Genomic DNA, 18,003 nt, shown 5'->3' on the forward strand with positions numbered 1-18,003 from the left:
TGGTTAGCTACCCTCATTAATACTTGGGATAATTTTTCTTTTACTGCCTTGATATTTTCTTTGCTGCAGGAGAAAAGTTTGTCATTCTATTCTCAACAAGCAGTGCTTTCATGAGCACTGACTTCTTGGAACATGTTTTAAAACAAAAATCCTCTTAGGCTCGACTTCGGAGTATTATCAGGGCTGAAACTTCCTGCATGTTTGAACTTGTGGCTTGCTGGTAGCCTTCTTGACATCAAAACAATATGAAGAGCATGGAAACTGGTTGAAGTATTTTTGACGGTCCCTTAGTTTTATGTTTGATAAATCAGTTCTTAAGGAGAAAAAAAGATTAGCTTTCATCACAAGAATGCGTGTCAAATATGAGCATAGGTTGTTGTTTTTTTTTCACTTTACTACTCCTATGAAGAAGGAAATAATTACTTCTGTAACTCAGCCAGAGAACATGAACTAGCAGTGCAGTTTACTTGTTCAGGATTTTTTTGTGATATTGTTTTTTGTAAGAGCAATTTTCGGTTCTTTTGCTGCACTATGCCATAACCATTGCTTTTTTTTGAAGCAAATGCTGAGGGATTGTGTGCAGGATAGTTTTCTTTACCTTTTCCTTACCATCAGCTAATAGTGAAACAAATCTGGCCTGATTTATGAACTAAAATGTTTCACCCCAGGCATTTTTTCTCATCTTCTAGAAATTAATTCCAAAGATTGAATTCCTGGATTTGAGTCACAATGGAGTGTCACTAATAGAAAATCTACAGGTAAATGATGCTTTTGAAGGTCAGTTTTTCTTTTCAGACTGCTTAGAGAACAGAAGTATTTTCTTTGGAGTTCTATTGCTTGTTTTGTTATGGAAAATTGTTTAAGCCCAAGTTGCTTATCCCTTGTAACATCCAAATACTCTTACAGTGGATGTTTCTTACTTGCTCTCAACACTGGCAAAGAAATTAAAGTATAGACATCTTTGCATTCATTGCAGCTGTTTCTCTGGGTCAGTGTAAAAACAGTTGAGGGAATTTCCATCTGACAGGCTTAAACCTATGTCCAGCATGAAAAATACTGTTGAACAAGAAATGAGCAAGCTGTAATAGTGTTCCTGATACTGTCGAATTTTAATGTATTGCATGTGATAGATTTTCTTTTCTTTCGTAGCATCTTTATAACCTTGTTCATCTGGACTTATCCTACAACAAACTTACATTGCTGGAAGGTGTTCACACAAAACTAGGAAACATCAAAACTCTGAATTTAGCAGGAAATCAGCTGGAAAGTCTGTATGGTCTTAACAAACTTTACTCATTAGTCAACTTGGATCTCAGCAGCAACAAAATAGAACAGGTAACTGTTGATTTTTTTTCAGTACCAAACTGAATTGTGCTTTGGAATACAATGTATTTTAGTGGGACCAACTGCAAATAAATCCAACTGTAATTATTTTTTGCCTGCTATCGTGTGTTGTAGCTTGGGCAAGAAATGCTCTGTGTGTGTGCTGATTTTCATTTAACTGATTTGTGTTAATTTATTCATAAACTTTCAGATTGATGAAGTAAAAAATATAGGAAGCCTCCCATGCTTAGAAAAGGTGGTCTTATCCAGCAATCCATTGAGCATCATCCCTGATTACCGGACCAAAGTACTTGCTCAGTTTGGGGACAGGGCCTCAGAGGTAAGCCACAATGTACTTCTTCCTTTGAAGCTGGCACCTGAAAAAACTTTTTTTAAAGCATGGTAAGTGAAGCAGTGTGAATGTTACCTCAGCACAAGAAAGAAATGGAGCTGTTGGAGCAGGTCCAGAGGAGGACCATGAAGATGACCAGATGGCTGGAGCACCTCTCCTACAAAGAAGGGCTGAGGCAGCTGGAGTTCTTCAGTCTGGAGAAGAGGCGGTGCAGGGGAGACCTTATTGCTCTCTATAACTACTTGAAGGGAGGTTGTAGTGACCTGGGGGTCGGCCTCTTCTCCTGTGTAACTATTAATAGGACAAGAGGGAATGGCCTCAAGTTGCACCAGGGAAGAATCAGGCTGGACATCAGGAAATACTACTTCTCTGAAAGAGTGGTCAGGTGCTGGAATGGGCTGCCCGGGGAAGTGGTGGAGTCACCAACCCTGGAGGTTTTCAAGGAACAATTAGATGTTGTGTTGAGGTACATGGTTTTGTAATATCAACTATTGGTGATAGGTGGACGGTTGGACAGCATGATCTTGCACGTCTTTTCCAACCTTGGTGATTCTGTGATTCAGCCTGGAGAAGAGAGGGCTCTGGGGAGACCTCATTGCAGCCTTCCAGTTCTAATAAGCTTATAAAGATAAGGGAGACTGACTTTTTATATGGTGTGATAGTGATAGGACAAGGAGTAACAAGGAGTAATGGTTTTAAAATAAAAGAGAGGAGATTTAGGTGTTGGATGTTAGGTGGAAATTCTTTACTCAGAGGGCAGTGAGGCCTTGACACTGCTGCCCAGAGCTGTGGGTGCCCATCCCTGGAGGTGTTCAAGGCCGTGCTGGATGGGACTCTGGGCAGCCTGAGCTGGTGGGTGGCAACCACCCCATGGCAGGAGATCTGGAACTAGATGATGATAGAATCATCAAGGTTGAAAAAGACTTGAGGATAATCAAGATGAGCTGTCAGCTCATCAGTACCATGCCTGCTAAACCATATCTCTAAGTGCCACATCTCATTAAAGTCCCTTCCAACCCAAGCCATTGAGTCTAAAATCAGATGGATTTTTCAGTGTGAACTGGAAAAGGTCTTCAGAGGACAAAAGGATACTGATATTATTCTACCACACTCCTGGATCTGAATGAAACTTTACTGTCTTCATTGGATTAAAAAACAGTATGTTAATATTTAAATAGTTGTGCTAAAAGGGTACTGAAGAAACTTAACCATTTGAGTTCACATTAAATTCATATCCCCTTGGAGCAAGGTCAAATGTGATAATTTTTTTTGCATCTAATATTTACTAAGATGCGCGTAGTTTGCATTAAGCTAAGCTAATTTTTTATTATTAAAATAAATTGTAGAGCTGCTTTGTTTCTCAATATTTTAGATATTTTTTCATTTTTTCAGGTTTGTTTGGATAACATTGTTACCACAGAAAAGGAACTAGACACTGTTGAAGTTCTAAAAGCTATACAAAAATCAAAGGAGGTGAAGTACAAACTGAGCAACTCTGATAAAAGGGTAAGTATGAGTAGTGCTGAGAGGTGCAAGTAAAATGCACTGCTTATGACATTTATTGTGTTTTAAACTTACAAAGACTTTGATAAATTAGGTCTGAGGGAAATTCATTCAACTTACCTGCAGCTCTTGAGTTTTTACTTTCTTTGCTGGTACTCTAATGTGGTTATGAACTTGTAATGTTGCCTCTTAGTTTTCAATGTAACTTCAGTAATTGTGACCTTCCTTTTTATGTTGATCTGGGAGAGAGGAAGTGGGAGGAAAAGATAGGATGACTTCATAGTGTGCACAGTGGATGTGCAGTTGACAGTAAGTTGATTTTACATTTAGATGGGTAGAGATACTGAAGAGGTGTAATTTTACTGCTTTTGCTGATGGATACTAAAGTGACATTCTCAAATGTTGTTCTTGTGGATGCTTAGAGGTGGGCAAGAATCAAGAACCAGAATCCTCTTTACATTCTCACACGTTTGTGTGCTATGTAGCTAGTCAGTATTGTTTTGGTATTAAAATTAACAAAACACGTTCTGTCCTTGCAGTAAAATTCCTGGTTTTATTCCTTTGTGGTTTATAAAACTAGCTGTTAATTTTGTCAGGAAATACAGTGATGAAAATAACTTTTCAAACTGAATTCTTAGTGGTATTCCACTAAGGACGTGAGTAACAAACTTCAGTGGATGTGACAGAAGGTCACAAAAAGCTGTCGCTGACTTACTAAAATTGAATAAGCTTGTGTAGACTGACTTTAGTTCAGGTTCTAGTGTGTCCTGTATAGTTTTTTCTTTAATCACTGCATACTTTCTTTATTAGATCAGTGAGGACTTCAGGCTCACTGCTGCCAGTTCCAAATCAAACTGTTCTTCCCTTACTGTTCGTCCTTCCTCTCCCTCTCTGCCTCGTCCTGTCAGCTCCAGCCAAGGTAATCATGTATGTATCATGCTGCTGGGCTGAGCCTCTAGGTTCTGCTTTTTTAAGCTGCATTGATATACATGAATATTGTATGCATGGATATAGGGCTTAAAACAAAATGAAGCAGAAAGTCTTAGTAGTGTTGACTTAGAAGCTGGAAGTTGCATGTGAATCAGCAAAATTGACCTGTTTGCTGCAGTGCTACTTACCTGTACTGGAAGTTTGGATACAGGACTTTTTACTGTAACATCCTGAAGAAACCAGTGGAGGACTACAGATCTTCTTTGCAGTTTAGATATGTCCTAGATTCTTAATGGAAAACTGACATGTATAGGCATGTTCTGAAATTGTTTATCTTAGCTGCACTTGGTGTGCAAAATGTGAGTTGAAGGAGCATTTTTTTCTTTTCCCAAAGAGCTGCATTTCATCAGGCAACTTGAGGGAAGACAGGAAAAGGTAGAGAAAGGGCTGTTTTGGGATCAGTGGTTCAGGCTGAGCCTGTGATTTCAGCACTTCTGTAGTGCTTCAGCACCTGCTCACCTTACCTGAAAATTACTTCTGCTGTCTCTTTCGAAAAAGAGTTCCTTTTGCATTTGGAACTTAAAAGAATGGCTTTTTATCTTTTGCAGAAGCCTGTGACTTACTGGGAAGATTTTGGGGGGCTTTTAAAGTGCAGTATAAAATGAATAGTGGGAGGAGACCTATTCTGAAGACATGGCAGTATATTCACAATAAATGTCCAAATGGAAGTTTACTTTTTCTAAAAAATTAATGGCTTGGTGAATATGAGAGAAACATGGCTGAAAGGTTTGGTTGGGGGAGGGATGCAGAGGAAATGAATTGCTGTGATTTCTGCAGTCAGAGTTTTCTTAGTTCACTCTACAAATACTTTTTCTTTTGAGTGACTTAAGGACAAATAACTTAACTGTACTTTATTTGCCTTTGTAACTATTCTTGGTAATTTTTCATTTCCAGATAAGATGCTGACAGTTTTTCCAAATTGTGTGTGGGAAGTACTTAAGGATAACTTGAAGTCAGTTGCAGTTGGACTAGATCTTTGAAGGTCCTTTCCCAACTGAACTATTCAGTGCTTGCTTTAATGTATTAAGCATATAATTTACAGGATTGAGGCAGTTTGGCTATGTAACGACCTGCAGTTCTATACAGAGCAAACCGTAAAAATGTAATGTGAGCCAGAACTGTGACGATTTCAAAATTGCTCAATAGTCCTTATCTATTACAGTAAATGTTTAAGAGAAAATGAGTTTAGAGAGGGGGGAAAAAAGGAAGCGTCTTCCTTTCCTAAATACTTAAGAGTTTTATAGAAAGATTTGTATAAGATTTAAGGTGTTTTTCTTTTTTACTACAGTTGTCTTCATGAGGCTCCTTCAGTAAAATCTTAGGGAAGGCTGCTGTAAGTGGTGGGAAAATAAGTGAGGACTGGAGCAGGTTATTTTTCTGCTTTAACAATACTAATTTATTATTTTCTACATATTTAACTATCAAGGGTTGCTTTTAAAACAAGATCTGAGAGATCTGTTTAAAAATTCTGAAAAATGCTGAGCAATTAATTTAACTGTTAGACCTTAAATCATGAATGGTAGAATTCATTTCCTGAATCTATTTCTATGAATTGCTTTCTCTGCAGTTTTTCTAGACATCATCTGTTTCCGTAAAATATTATTCAAATTAAATGTCACTGGCTTATGGAAGAAGATGAAATATTTATATAGGAAATAGAAAACAAAAAAGTAATGTTTTTCCTGTCAATTTGAATTTCCTTCTTGCTAACGCAGTGTTTTGTCAAGTAATAAATATCTTCTGTACTTCCTCTATGAAAAAAATTTGATATAACCTGCTAAACCTTGCCATCAATCCAGAAAGATATGTGCAGGAGTTCCTATGCTCAGGCTGGAAGCACAAATCCAATCTAATTCTGCTGGTTTTATTTTCTCATTCATGTACTTGAGCAGGTTGGCTCCGTGGTAATCCTGAAAACTGATTTTCTGTGTTGCTTCAGTGCAGCACTGCAAGTATCACAGGCAAAAATGTCAAATGTTCCTTTATGTCCGCTAATGATATGCATTACTAATACTCAGCTTTGAACTCCTCAAAAAGGTTCTGAGTAGGGTGGGGTAATAATCATCTTTGTATGCCCTCAGAGTGTAGTTAACTTTCTGAAGGATTGACACAGATTCTAGTTCACTTGACACCTTCAGAAATTTGAGAGAATGCTAAAAAGTTGCCTAGAAGTGATTTCCTGCAGTTTTTGCCAGCAGAGCAATTGTTTGTGAAAACTGCGGGTTGCTTCTGACAAAACTGACCATTTCTGTTAAAACTAATGTTAAGAATTCTTACACCTGATCATAGAATCAAATAATGAATTGGGTTGGAAGGGACCACAAGGATCATCAAGTTCCAATCCCCCTGCCACAGGCAGGGTTGCCAGCTGCTAGATCAGTCACTAGATCAGATTGCCCAGGGCCTCATCCAACCTGGTCTTAAACACCTCCACAGATGGGGTATCCACAACCTCTCTGGGCAGCCAGCCTGTTCCAGCACCTCACCACGCTCTCAGTAAAAACTTCCCCCTGACATCTAATCTAAATCTCCCATCCTTTTGTTTAAAAAAAATTCCGCCTTGTCCTGTCACTATCTACCTGTGTATAAAGTTGATTTCCCGCGTGTTTCTAAACTCCCCTTAAATACTGGAAGGCCGCAATGCGGTCTCCCTGCAGCCTTCTCTTTTCCAGGCTGAACAAGCCCAGCTCCCTCAGCCTGTCTTCATAGGAGTGGTGCTCCAGCCCTCTGAGCATTTCTGTGGCCCTCCTCCAGACCCTCTCCAAAAGCTCCACATCTTTCCTGTTTTGGGGGCCCCGGACCTGAACACAGTACTCCGGATGGGGCCTCACAAGGGCAGATTAGAGGGGAACAATCACCTTCCTCACCCTACTGACCACCCCTCTTCTTATGGAAGCCAGGATAGCATTGGCCTTCTGGCCTGCAAGAACACAATGCTGGCTCATGTTCTGTTTTTTATCAACTATCCCCCCTAAGTCCTTCTCAGCAGGGCTACTCTCAAGGAGTTTTCTCATAGTTTGTATACGTATCTGGGATTACCTCGATCAAGGGCAAGACCTTGCACTTTGCTTTGTTGAACATCATTAGGTTCCCAGGGGCCCACCTTTTGAGTTGATTGAGGTCCTTCTGGATGGTATCGATTCCTTCTGCTGTATCAACTGCACTGCTCAACTTGGTGTCATCAGAAAGCTTGCTGAGGGTGCACTTAATCCCATCATCTGTCATTGATAAAGAAGTTAATGAGTACTCGTCCAAAGAGGGACTCCTGGGGGACACTGCTCGTTACAGGCCTCCACCTGGGCAAAGAGCCATTGACCACAACCTTCTGACTATGGCCTTCCAAGCAATTCATTACCCACTGAATAGTCCACCCTTCAAATTCATATCTCTCCAAGTTAGAGATAAGGATGTGGTGGGGGACCATATCAAAGGCCTTGCACAAGTCCAGGTAGATGACATCAGTTGCCCACCAATGTAGTCACTCTATCACAGAAGGCCATCAGATTGGTCAGGCACGACCTTCCCTTGGTGAAACCATGCTGGCTGTCTCGAATCATATGCTCATCCCTCATGTGCCTTAACATGTCTTCTAGGAGGATGTATTCCATGATCTTCCCAGGCACAGATGTCGAGCTTTAAATTGTTAGCAGTCTTTAACACAGTTTTGAATGCATTTAAAGATACTTCTGTAGTTCAACTAAACTTGTTTTCTTCTGTCCTGTCCTGACTATATGTGAAGATATCATTTAGCTCTAATAATTTATAGGTTATGATAAATTACGGTAATTGTGCAACTTTTATTCCACTCATTTGACAGATAATGTTAGACATTAATTTTGGTTTTAATGCAGTGGTTTTAAGAGCAGTTCGTATTTGTTCCAGAAATAGTTTGTGAAGAAACAGTCCTAGCGAGCAGTTCTTTGCAATTCAACGCATCGACTCCTACAGACCATACAGTTCCCCAAAGATGCTCTGAAATACCAGATTCCAGATGTAAAAACCAGGTAACTGTAGTTCTTTAGTTTATGGTATTTAAGTCTTTTTGGAAGCTTTTCTGATATTAAACTTTTATCAAAGTAATCTGTAGGACTGCTATCTTGATTCCCCTTTAGGGAATGAGAAAGGGCAAGAACTTGGGGGGGGGGGGGTCTTCCTTTACCACCACTGTGGTTGGTCTTTATCAAGTTCCTTTACCTTTTGCCTCACTTTGTAGTAGTTCAGTAGCTTTTAATTTGTAGTATGCCGAAATAATACCTATCGGCTACAGGTTGGATCTGTCAGCAGCGGAGTCTGTTCTTTTCCTACCTCAATTGAATATCCAACTTAAATTAGAAAATGTAGTGTTTTAGGATCCTAACAGCAGAGCTCAGCTGCCCAGAGTATGGTAATCAGGACTTCGCAGTGAGTTTGCTAGATTTAAAAAGCTGGAGCAGTATGGCAGCAGCCATAAATAGTTGGTAGGTTCCTGATATTTTCTTCCTCTCCTTAGGCACCTCTCTCTCTATTGGAATATGGAAGAGGTGGTAATACATGGTAAGCTGTATATAAAAGTTCTGGTTTCAATCCTCGTTAGCTTTTCAGTAACAACTATGGATGCTGCATTTTTAAACTGTGGCCTTTACAGCAAAACTGTGTTTCATTGTATGCTGCATCTGTTTTTTGATCAAAAGTGATTTCATTGTATATGGTGGCTTTTAGCCTTTGAGCCCTGAAATGCATTTGGGAGTTTGAAAAACAGCAATAGCTGTATTGTAAAGTGCTTTAACTTGTAGGATATACTTATTGGGGGTGGGAAATGGAGGATGAATAAACATTTTAGTCAGATTCTCTCTGTAAAATTACATGTTACCAGCCTTTAAGACCAGTGACTGTATGTTTTACAAGGATGTTCTAAAAGTTACGCTGACTTAGGTAACGAGAGTAAGCCTCAAGCTCTGACAAACAGCACCATCAATTGTAGATAGTCATAACTGGTTTCAAGCTCATGTTTGTACTTACTGTGGTGTATTGTCTCTTTTAAAGTGTGGATCATTCAGAGGAAGAACACTGTACAGTGCCTGACCCCTGTAACACTGTCATCTTGCCTTTTAATTGCATGTCATACACTGTCACAAACCAGGATTTTACCCAGCACCTTTCTGCCTTGATAGTGAAGACTGTGCAGAGATCACCTCCCTCCTTTATAGAGAATAAAGGAAGCCTTCCAGCTGGTTCCAGAGCCACAGACAAAGAAGATGGATATTTTGAAATGGGACTTCATGAAGGAGATCAGACTTTTGAGTTCAACACTTCACAGACTCAGTCATCTGACAACGCAGCAGTGAAGAACCTTGACATAGTCAAAATTCTCTGGAGTTTTTGTATTCATATTTATAAAGGAGTCAGGCAGTTCGCTTCCTGTTTAGTTTTGACAGATGATCTTCTAGCTGTGTTTGAGATTCCTCCTCAGGAATTGAGAGGAAGCTGCCAGCATATCCCTTCTGCTTTGAAATTAATACTGTGTTTTCCATATGCTGACCTGACAGAGTTTGGTTTCCTCATGCCAGAAATCTGTTTAACACTGAAGCTGAAAAACAGTGGTAACTGCTTGTTTGTTGTTTCAGACTCCCAAAATCTTCAAGACTTTTACTCCTGCTTGCATGCATGTCATTCTCAACACTGCATGTCAGTGTTACCAAGCTCCACAATGTACTGTGGAAGTGGAAACCTCCAAGAGTTTCTCTGTCAGCTTATGGAATTGAATTGCATTTCATCAGAGGATGTGGAGATAAAAGGTTGTTTTCCAGCATACCTTGTTTATGGGAATAAAGCCAGTGTTCAGAAAACCTTGCATCAACCAGAGTCAGCTGGCAGTAACAAAGCATGGTCAAGAAATGATTTGTGTTCTGCACTTTATTCTTCAATATATAAATCTCCTGACCAGTGTCCCTGTGTGTTCCATCCCTGCTGGCTGTTTCTAACACCCCAGCATTTGTACATAGTAAAGGTGGATTTCAGTGCACTGCCAAGTAAATGGATAGGCACAGAAGACTTGAGAAGTGTTCTTAAGCTGAATAGTATTCCATTAGCATCAGTTGTGCTGCATCCAACTCATGGGTCCATCCAGCAGAAGGGTTCATTTTTGGATGGGCACGTGCTGGAGTTGCTTGTGGGATACAGATTTGTTACAGCGGTGTTTGTTCTACCTCATGAGAAATTCCACTTCTTAAGAGTCTACAGCCTTTTAAGGGCACTTCTGAAGAATGTTAAGACTATTATTATTTTCAAAGCTTCGAACAAATCAGATGTTGCAAGAAATCACGTCTTGGAGTCAAACAGACATGGTCAGTCAGCAAGGTAACACTTCCTGTGAAAGGTTTGTTGCACAATGTTGAAGTTAATGTGGCCTAGCCACTGTTTCCAGTTGTCATTGTAATTTTTTTTGGCCTATAGTATTGACGAAGTATATTTTCATTCTGCTGGTCTTCAGTATGTGTGAATGGTTTTCCTGGGCTGTATCTGTTCAGGTACGGTTTCTTTGTTTTATGGTTGCAACTTAAAATGTATTTTCTTATGGAAAGAGACTTCTTATTTCAGGTGCTTGCAGGCTGATGTAATGACAGAATAGGCAGCAATGCTCAAGAGAATTTGTTTAGAGTGAACAATAGAAGAATAGAAGTTGCCTGTTAGTAGTTGTTACATAGTGGAAGAGCTGTACATTTGTTTAAATTTTGATGATGTTTTCTGGATTTTGTCTTCTAGCTTTTACAAGCCTCATCTGACTCTGTCATCTTTATATCCATCTGAATTTCTTATTCAGAAGATTACAGAAGATAACCAGATACCAGTTCACCTTCATGTTTCTATGTCTCTGCAGTATGTGGCTGGTCTTAAAGGAAACGCTCTAGTTGAATTTTTCCACGGCAGTGTTGCGGAGGTATTGCACCTAGCCTGGCTATATAAAAATATGCCTTGTGACCTTTCAGTATTAGCTAATATTTAAAAACTAACATAACAAACTTAATTAAAAAACCAAAACACTTTTCTAATCAAACTTAGATTATCCCAGACCAGGAAGCACTTTAATCAAAAACTTGTGCAACTGACTCTCACTGCTGCAGTAATTGTGGTGCTGGCAGGCATATTTTGCCTTCAGGATGCTTGGAGCAGAGCACACGGATGTTCTAGTGTCTTGAAAATATGATTACTCCAAGAATGTTCCCATTTTTCTTTTAAAGTGCTAAAATGGAAGAATCACTAGAATGGAATTATATTTTGAGATAGTACCAAGCTAAATTGGTTTCCTGACTTTGAGTATTATGTGTGCATGAGTACAACACAACACATTGTATGGCTGTAGGGACTCCAGAAACGTGAGTAGATCTGTAATTCAGATCCTCAGAATGTGAAGGCTTGATAGCCTTGAGGAGACACTACTCATCTATTTATAAAATTGTCTTCAGTGTCTCTCCTAGGAAGTCTTTTGTGCACTAGATAGATGTTCTTGTTTTCTTTCTGCCAGGAATAACTAGACCATGACAGGAACAGTTTTCTCTCTAAAACAAAGATATTTTCAGCAAACAGTTATCATAGCGGTTAGCAGCTAGAGGTATACTTCTGTTCTGATTAGTAAGTTGTGATGTTTCAGATTTTGAAACTGTTTTCCTAGTAATCTAAACCTGCCTCTGAGATGATGAGGCTGAAAGATCAGTGTGTAAGTTATTTGTGAAATACAATTTATATCTTAGGTGGAAAATGAAGAATTGAGGCATCTTATGTGGTCTTCAGTTCTGTTTTACAAAACTCCCAATGTGGAAGTGATGGCTTGTGTACTTCTCTCAACAAAAGCTATTTACTTTCTGTTGGATGATTCTTTCAATCATGCTGATGAGCATCAATCAGGTAAGAAAGCTATTAACTTTGATCCTCTGATAAGATTACAAGCTTAATCTGTGCCTACTGGTTGTATGGAGTTTACCAGTTTTGGCTGATCCTCCTGACTGAGGAAGAGTGGCACAGTCTGCCCTATGCAGAGTGCTTGCATGGGATGTTTATCTTTAAAAAAAAAAAAAAATCAGGTTTAGAGTCCTGAGTCATGGCTAATTCTCAGCCCTTTTGTGCCATTGTGTCCAGGCTTCTTTCAGATGTCATTTGATAGTCTTCAGCATCACCTGGGCAGTTAAAGGACCTTTCAATAAGCAAAATAGTAAATGAAGGATAATGGAAATTATTGTATGTTCTACTCATGTTAGTGGTTCATAAGTGGAATTAGTGGCTGATAAGCAGTGTTTGCTGATCTGCATTGGTGATGCAGTTAGTTCAAGAAATGCTCTTTATAAAGAGAATACCTGCTTGGAAATTAACCACTATTCTGCCTTCTTTATTTACATGTGATACGCTTTTTTCCTGAAAATTAAAATTATAGTCATGGAAAGAAGTAGAATCATTCTTTTTCTTTTGACTTTACTGCACATTCAACAGATTTCTGGATCCAAGAAAACTCAGATTGTGAAAATAACTCTTTCCACCTCTCTTGCTGCCTTGTGCTAAAGCTTAATGATCTGCAGTCAGTAAATGTTGGTCTGTTTGACCAATACTTCAGAATTACTGGTGAGTATATATTATGCTTTAAGTTGTTCCTTTTCTATATCTTGCCTCAGATGGATTATTATCTTTGAGATGGAAGTGTTATTTTCGCTTCCTTTTCTTAAAAGGAATTAATAATTGCTGATGGTGCTGTATGAATAGGCTTGCAACATCATGTAATTAAGGCATCTAGGAATATTAATATCTTAACATCTTAAAATTCTTAAATTGTCCTGTCTTAATGACAGATTAAAAGGAATTCCAAAGATTTTTTTTGTTGCTTTGAGGCTTTGGCTTGCATTAAACTATAAGATTAAGATATTGTCCACAGTGCAAAATGCATAATTGGTGGTTGACTTTTTGGATGGAAAGTGAGGCCTTAGTTTCCAAGAGTGAAGATGTCAACTTAATTTTTAGTCAAAGTGACACAGGTACGTTTTCAGGGTTGTATTACTTTATCCTAGAGTCCCACTTCCTGTGAGTTGTACATTTGTGTTCTGAAATGTCTTTGCAATTGTGTTGAGACCTTGTGAAAATGGTTTTTTAAGTCAGCTTATATATGGCCAGTATACGAAGAGAAAGATGAAGGTAGGTTTTTTTTCTGTAAGATAAATTGTAACATAAGGATGAACCTGTAGAGCACTAGTCAAACTTAAATCATAAGTGTACATAATTTTAAACCAAGAGAATTTATATTCTTAGTTTTTAAGGGCCTTGTAAGAGATGTCCTTTTCCAAGGATTTGAAGATTTTGTATTCAGAAATTTATTCAAGGATGCATATTTTTAGGAGAAAAATTCTTCAAAAAAATTCATTGTAAGCACAGTTGCATGTTGGTGAAGAGGTTATAGTAATTCAACATACGAATGTATGAATGGTTTATATGGTCTTCTGTTCAGGACAGTCTGCAGATCATATAGTCACCTGCCTGACGAGAGACAGTTACAACACTCACGCTTTCATGCAGCAGCTTATGGCAGTTCTGTCATTGCTTGCACGCACACCTTCACCAGAACCAATAGATAAAGACTTCTACTCTGAATTTGGGAGTAAAAACACTGGTAAGTAGTCTTTTCTACATGGCTGGAGTTGTTTAGGATTTGTGCTGAGAGCATTTTCTGAAGTGCAGTGATGAAAAACCTTTGGGAGGGATGCATGCGTCAGTTGATTCCCATTTGTTCCTGATGCTTCATCCAAACTCCATTACCTTGTCATCTTACACGTGCCCTATCTGAACAGGATTGCTAAACGTAAGCAGTCTTGCACATGTAAAGTTTGGTTGCTTCTTCAGTCTAGCTAAAACTGCATTTCATTTGTTGTATTTTGGAGAGTGGAATAGTTCAACTCCCACTGCAAGTTTCAACCAAAAAAAACCAACCACTTGTAAGTCTGTCATCAAGGAGCAATGAATATAATACAGTCTGAAAGCTGTTTTCCTTGTTTGGTCTCACAAAGGAATCCTATCATTCTGAAATAACATACTGAAGTAAAAAGTAGACCTTTATAAGGAGCATTAAGGTCAATTCAAATGTAAGGTGAAAATTCTTTGCTCAGAATTCTTGAGCCACCTGAAGGCACAAAATAAAATGGCATTTTCCTGAAGAATAATTGTTATTGTAACTGCTTTTTGGTGTGTAAGCCCAAAAAGTGCAAGGTCTGATGGGAGGAGTCACACCATTCCTTACATCAGTTGATTTATGTGAAAAAATCAGACGACCTTCCTTCAAGCTTCACTGTGTTGTATTTAAGCATTTAATTTTGAGGGGGTAAGAGACTGCATTGTTGCCTGCTGCCAGTCCAGAACTCAACACCTAAGCAGTCAAATGTGCTCAACCAGTAAGGATAGAAAAGCAATTCTTGTAGTAGTGCTTTTTCTTTTTTTTTAAATTCTGCTTAAAAGTCATAGAAAACTTGTGTCCAGAGGTACAGTAATGCTTTCAGTCAGTTTAGAAATAGGGAGTGAGAAGGAGGAGGCAGAGGAAATCAGCTAGTAGGGAGGTGGACAGCATGATACGAGAATTCAGCTTTATTCCCTTCTGCCTCTTGTGTTGTCACCCAAACTAGTTGCGGTGAGAAAACTGCCGAAATGTAGGTAGGCAGTGCACAACAGACTCCAGTAGATGTCTGCAATCCAAACAAAATGATTTCAGTATTTAAAATAAAACTGCATATGCATAAATGTAAACCTGAATTCCAGATGCAGCCAACAGTCAAAGGTTATTGCTTATCCTTACTCATTTAAGAAAGTATTCTGTATTACTAAGTGGAAGCATAATAACGTATTATTTATTCTTACAGGAAAAATGGAGAATTATGAACTGATTCACTCTAGTAGAGTAAAATTTATTTATCCAAATGAAGAGGAAATTGGGGACCTTGCTTTTCTAGTGGCAGAGAAGATGGATGATTTGACTCATCATCAGTCTCTCCATATCCTTCTCTATGTGTTGGCATTTCAAGTAAATCCTGTTGAAGGATCTGCCCAAAACACTAGTCCACTTCAACCTAAAACACTAATATTAACCAGCTCTGATTTATTCCTCTTTGATGAAGATTATATCAGTTATCCACTACCTGAATTTGCTAAGGAACCACCAAAGAGTGACAAGTATCAGCTTGCAGATGGAAGACGAATCCGGGACTTGGATAGAGTACTTATGGGCTACCAGACATATCCCCAGGCCCTTACATTCGTGTTTGATGATATTCAGAATCAGAATCTGATGCAGAATTTAGCACTGGATCACTTTGGAGACACTGATAGTGCCCCAAAGGTAAATGCTAAACAAGAAGGCAGCAGGAGTAGAGAGATCCAGTGGTACATCTTCATTCCAAGTGCAGAAAGCCGAGAGAGGTTAATTTCACTGCTTGCAAGACAGTGGGAGATACTGTGTGGTAGAGAACTGCCTTTGGAACTCACTGGGTAATTATTGCACAGCTAAATGATTTCAGTGTCTATTATAAAGTAAAGCACAGTGTTTAAATAGCGCCTTGTCAAGTTCTGTTACTTCAGTAACAGGGGCTGAACAGGCCTTTTGTGCTTCCTAGTGCATTTAATAGTCCACACGAATATTCTGAAGTGTTAACTGGAGGTTGAACTTTTTGTAAAGTTTATTTTTTATGCAATAGTGTACAGTGACAAAATTCATGAGACATCCTGGGAAACTGTATGGCAAAAATCAAGGAGTCAACACTAGATATGCTGTCTTCTAGGGCTGTTAAGGTTTCTGCTGATTTTTCTGTATATATCAGTCTTGCTGTTCTATACAAATTCTAATGTGTAAATAATGGTAAATGCTTGTGTATGTTCAAGTGCAATGTTATTTGTACAAGATGTATTTTTGGTATGCTGCTAATGCTTATTATTTAATGACCTTAGTTTTACATATTTTTTTCCTTTTTAAGGCCAAATGTAATTATTTGCTGCCAGTCATGAGCCTAGCAGTAAAATCTCCAACACAAGCAGGTGACACTTCTTCATACAGAGTTAGTTTCATGAACATTCTTTTTCTTTAGCATAGGAGAAGGAATTGCCTCTAAAAGTCTACTCAGTATCATCTTGAAAGTGGAGATACCCAACATGACTATGTAACTATTTTGTCAGCAAATAATGAGTTTGTATCTCTGAACACCAAGTCTGTCTTTTGCCTATTTTGTCAGTACAAATAAAGTGTAATTTGGCAGTTTTTCTCTTGGCTTTGTCTTAATTAAAGTATATCTTATGTTTGCAGGATACCACATGTGCAGTTCAGCTGTGTATTTTGTTCCTGGAGTATAGCATGAAATAAAGCAAGGTGAAAGAAAATAGTTTATTATACTGTAGCAAGTATGTAATGGTTCCAAAATAGAACTGAGTCATGGAAACTGAGAACCTGCATTCTCTAAACAAAATTTAAAGAGGATTTTCACTGTTCCATCAGATAGGAGGGATTTTCTTTCCAGGTTGTCAGTCATCCTTAACTTGAGGTATTCCTGTGCCCAGCAAGTTCTAGCCTCCTGTAGCAATCAGAAAGACCAACAAGGCATTACAAAAGAGGTCGAAGGACCTGCACAATAGCAAAGTGTTACAAAGGAAGGGAAGTAGATCGCTCACCTGTATCAGAAGATTCTGGGTTCACAGGGAAAAGCTTCCACCAATGGAGGGATCTCCAGAAAGAGATCCTTCCTCAGTGGCAGTCAGCCCTTCAGTGAGGCCTAAGAGTGGCGGAGCCAGGCTCCAGCCCTTCCTGTCACACACTGAATTGCCTTCACCTGTGCTCTCAGGGCTGACTGGGTCTTTCCTCCAGGTGTTCAATCAGTGGTTCAGGCCGTGACTCAGCAGTTCCCATATACCTCCCATAACAGTTTAAAAAAAAGGAAAAATCTTTACTCAATTTGTCTTCATAATAATGAGACTTCAATTAACTGTTTTATTATGCCTGCAGGATATAGGAAGAGATTAACAGTTTTGATGTATATACATAGCCAGCTGATGCTGTTTAAAACTGATGATCTTTTAAAATATAATGAAGCAGGTTGGAATATGCACTGGAGTGTCACGCTGAGCTTGGAACAGGGCAGCCTTCAAACAGATTGCTCAGAGCCTGCTCCAAACAGGTTTTGAGCATCTATATCATCTTTAGCTTTGCTCTTTAGGTTCCAGATGCAAGAATATTGCAGTCAGTGGAAGAATGACAACAATGTAAGCAGCCAAAGTCAAAAAGTGTATGATGGGATGCATCCCATCAACATCCCTAACAACTGGAGAGATAAAGAGCATTGCTTGACTTCTGCTATCCTTAACTGTTTATTAGAGGAGACCTAGCCTCTCCTGGGCTTAGACTGAACTGAATGATTACAGTGGGGTGTGATTACTATAAACTCTATTTTCCTCTCGTTTAGAGGATGTCTTCTGTTACCTGAAATCTCAAGTGTACTTTATATATAAGCTTAACTGTAATCAGGTAGAATAAGCTTTACAATTAAAACAAAGCTAGGAGTAATTAAGCTCAGGACTTAATTCTTTCCCAAGTGACTCTCTTAATCTGTCGGTATAATTGTCTTAGGTAACACTCGAGGAGTCTGTGGCAACTCAGTGTTATTTGCGAGTGCATGAAAACCTACCAGATGCACCGATGTGCAATGTGGCTTATGGTGTGACTGTCCAACCTGCTGGCTTGCCTGGGCTGCGTTGGGTGAAGAGGAATTGTCTTGGGCCACATATACCATATATAATAGAGTTAATGTATATAAGCAACAAAACAGTTTTAAATGTATTTTTCATTCAAACAT

The 18,003-nt window shown here is 38.9% G+C and overlaps 1 protein-coding gene across 8 annotated transcripts in view; it reads left to right on the forward strand.

Annotated features, from left to right (window-relative positions):
• Positions 1-16,420, forward strand: part of NISCH (nischarin) — a 30,948-nt gene extending 14,528 nt beyond the window's left edge. The window contains exons 9-21 of one of the 8 annotated variants that reach the window (XM_021409429.1): positions 690-758; positions 1,150-1,335; positions 1,535-1,663; positions 3,068-3,181; positions 3,989-4,097; positions 8,051-8,172; positions 8,658-8,701; positions 9,191-10,504; positions 10,910-11,084; positions 11,896-12,049; positions 12,629-12,757; positions 13,632-13,793; positions 15,031-16,420. In XM_021409429.1, coding sequence (XP_021265104.1) covers positions 690-758; positions 1,150-1,335; positions 1,535-1,663; positions 3,068-3,181; positions 3,989-4,097; positions 8,051-8,172; positions 8,658-8,701; positions 9,191-10,504; positions 10,910-11,084; positions 11,896-12,049; positions 12,629-12,757; positions 13,632-13,793; positions 15,031-15,659 — 3,336 coding nt within the window. In that variant the 3' untranslated portion in view covers positions 15,660-16,420. Of the gene's footprint in view, positions 1-689; positions 759-1,149; positions 1,336-1,534; positions 1,664-3,067; positions 3,182-3,988; positions 4,106-8,050; positions 8,179-8,657; positions 8,702-9,190; positions 10,505-10,909; positions 11,085-11,895; positions 12,050-12,628; positions 12,758-13,631; positions 13,794-15,030 lie in introns of those variants that run through there. The other 7 variants (XM_021409431.1, XM_021409430.1, XM_021409432.1 and 4 more) reach the window with 7 other exon arrangements.

The sequence above is a fragment of the Numida meleagris genome, chromosome 11 (genome assembly GCF_002078875.1).
Source record: "Numida meleagris isolate 19003 breed g44 Domestic line chromosome 11, NumMel1.0, whole genome shotgun sequence".
NCBI classification, from domain to species: domain Eukaryota; kingdom Metazoa; phylum Chordata; class Aves; order Galliformes; family Numididae; genus Numida; species Numida meleagris.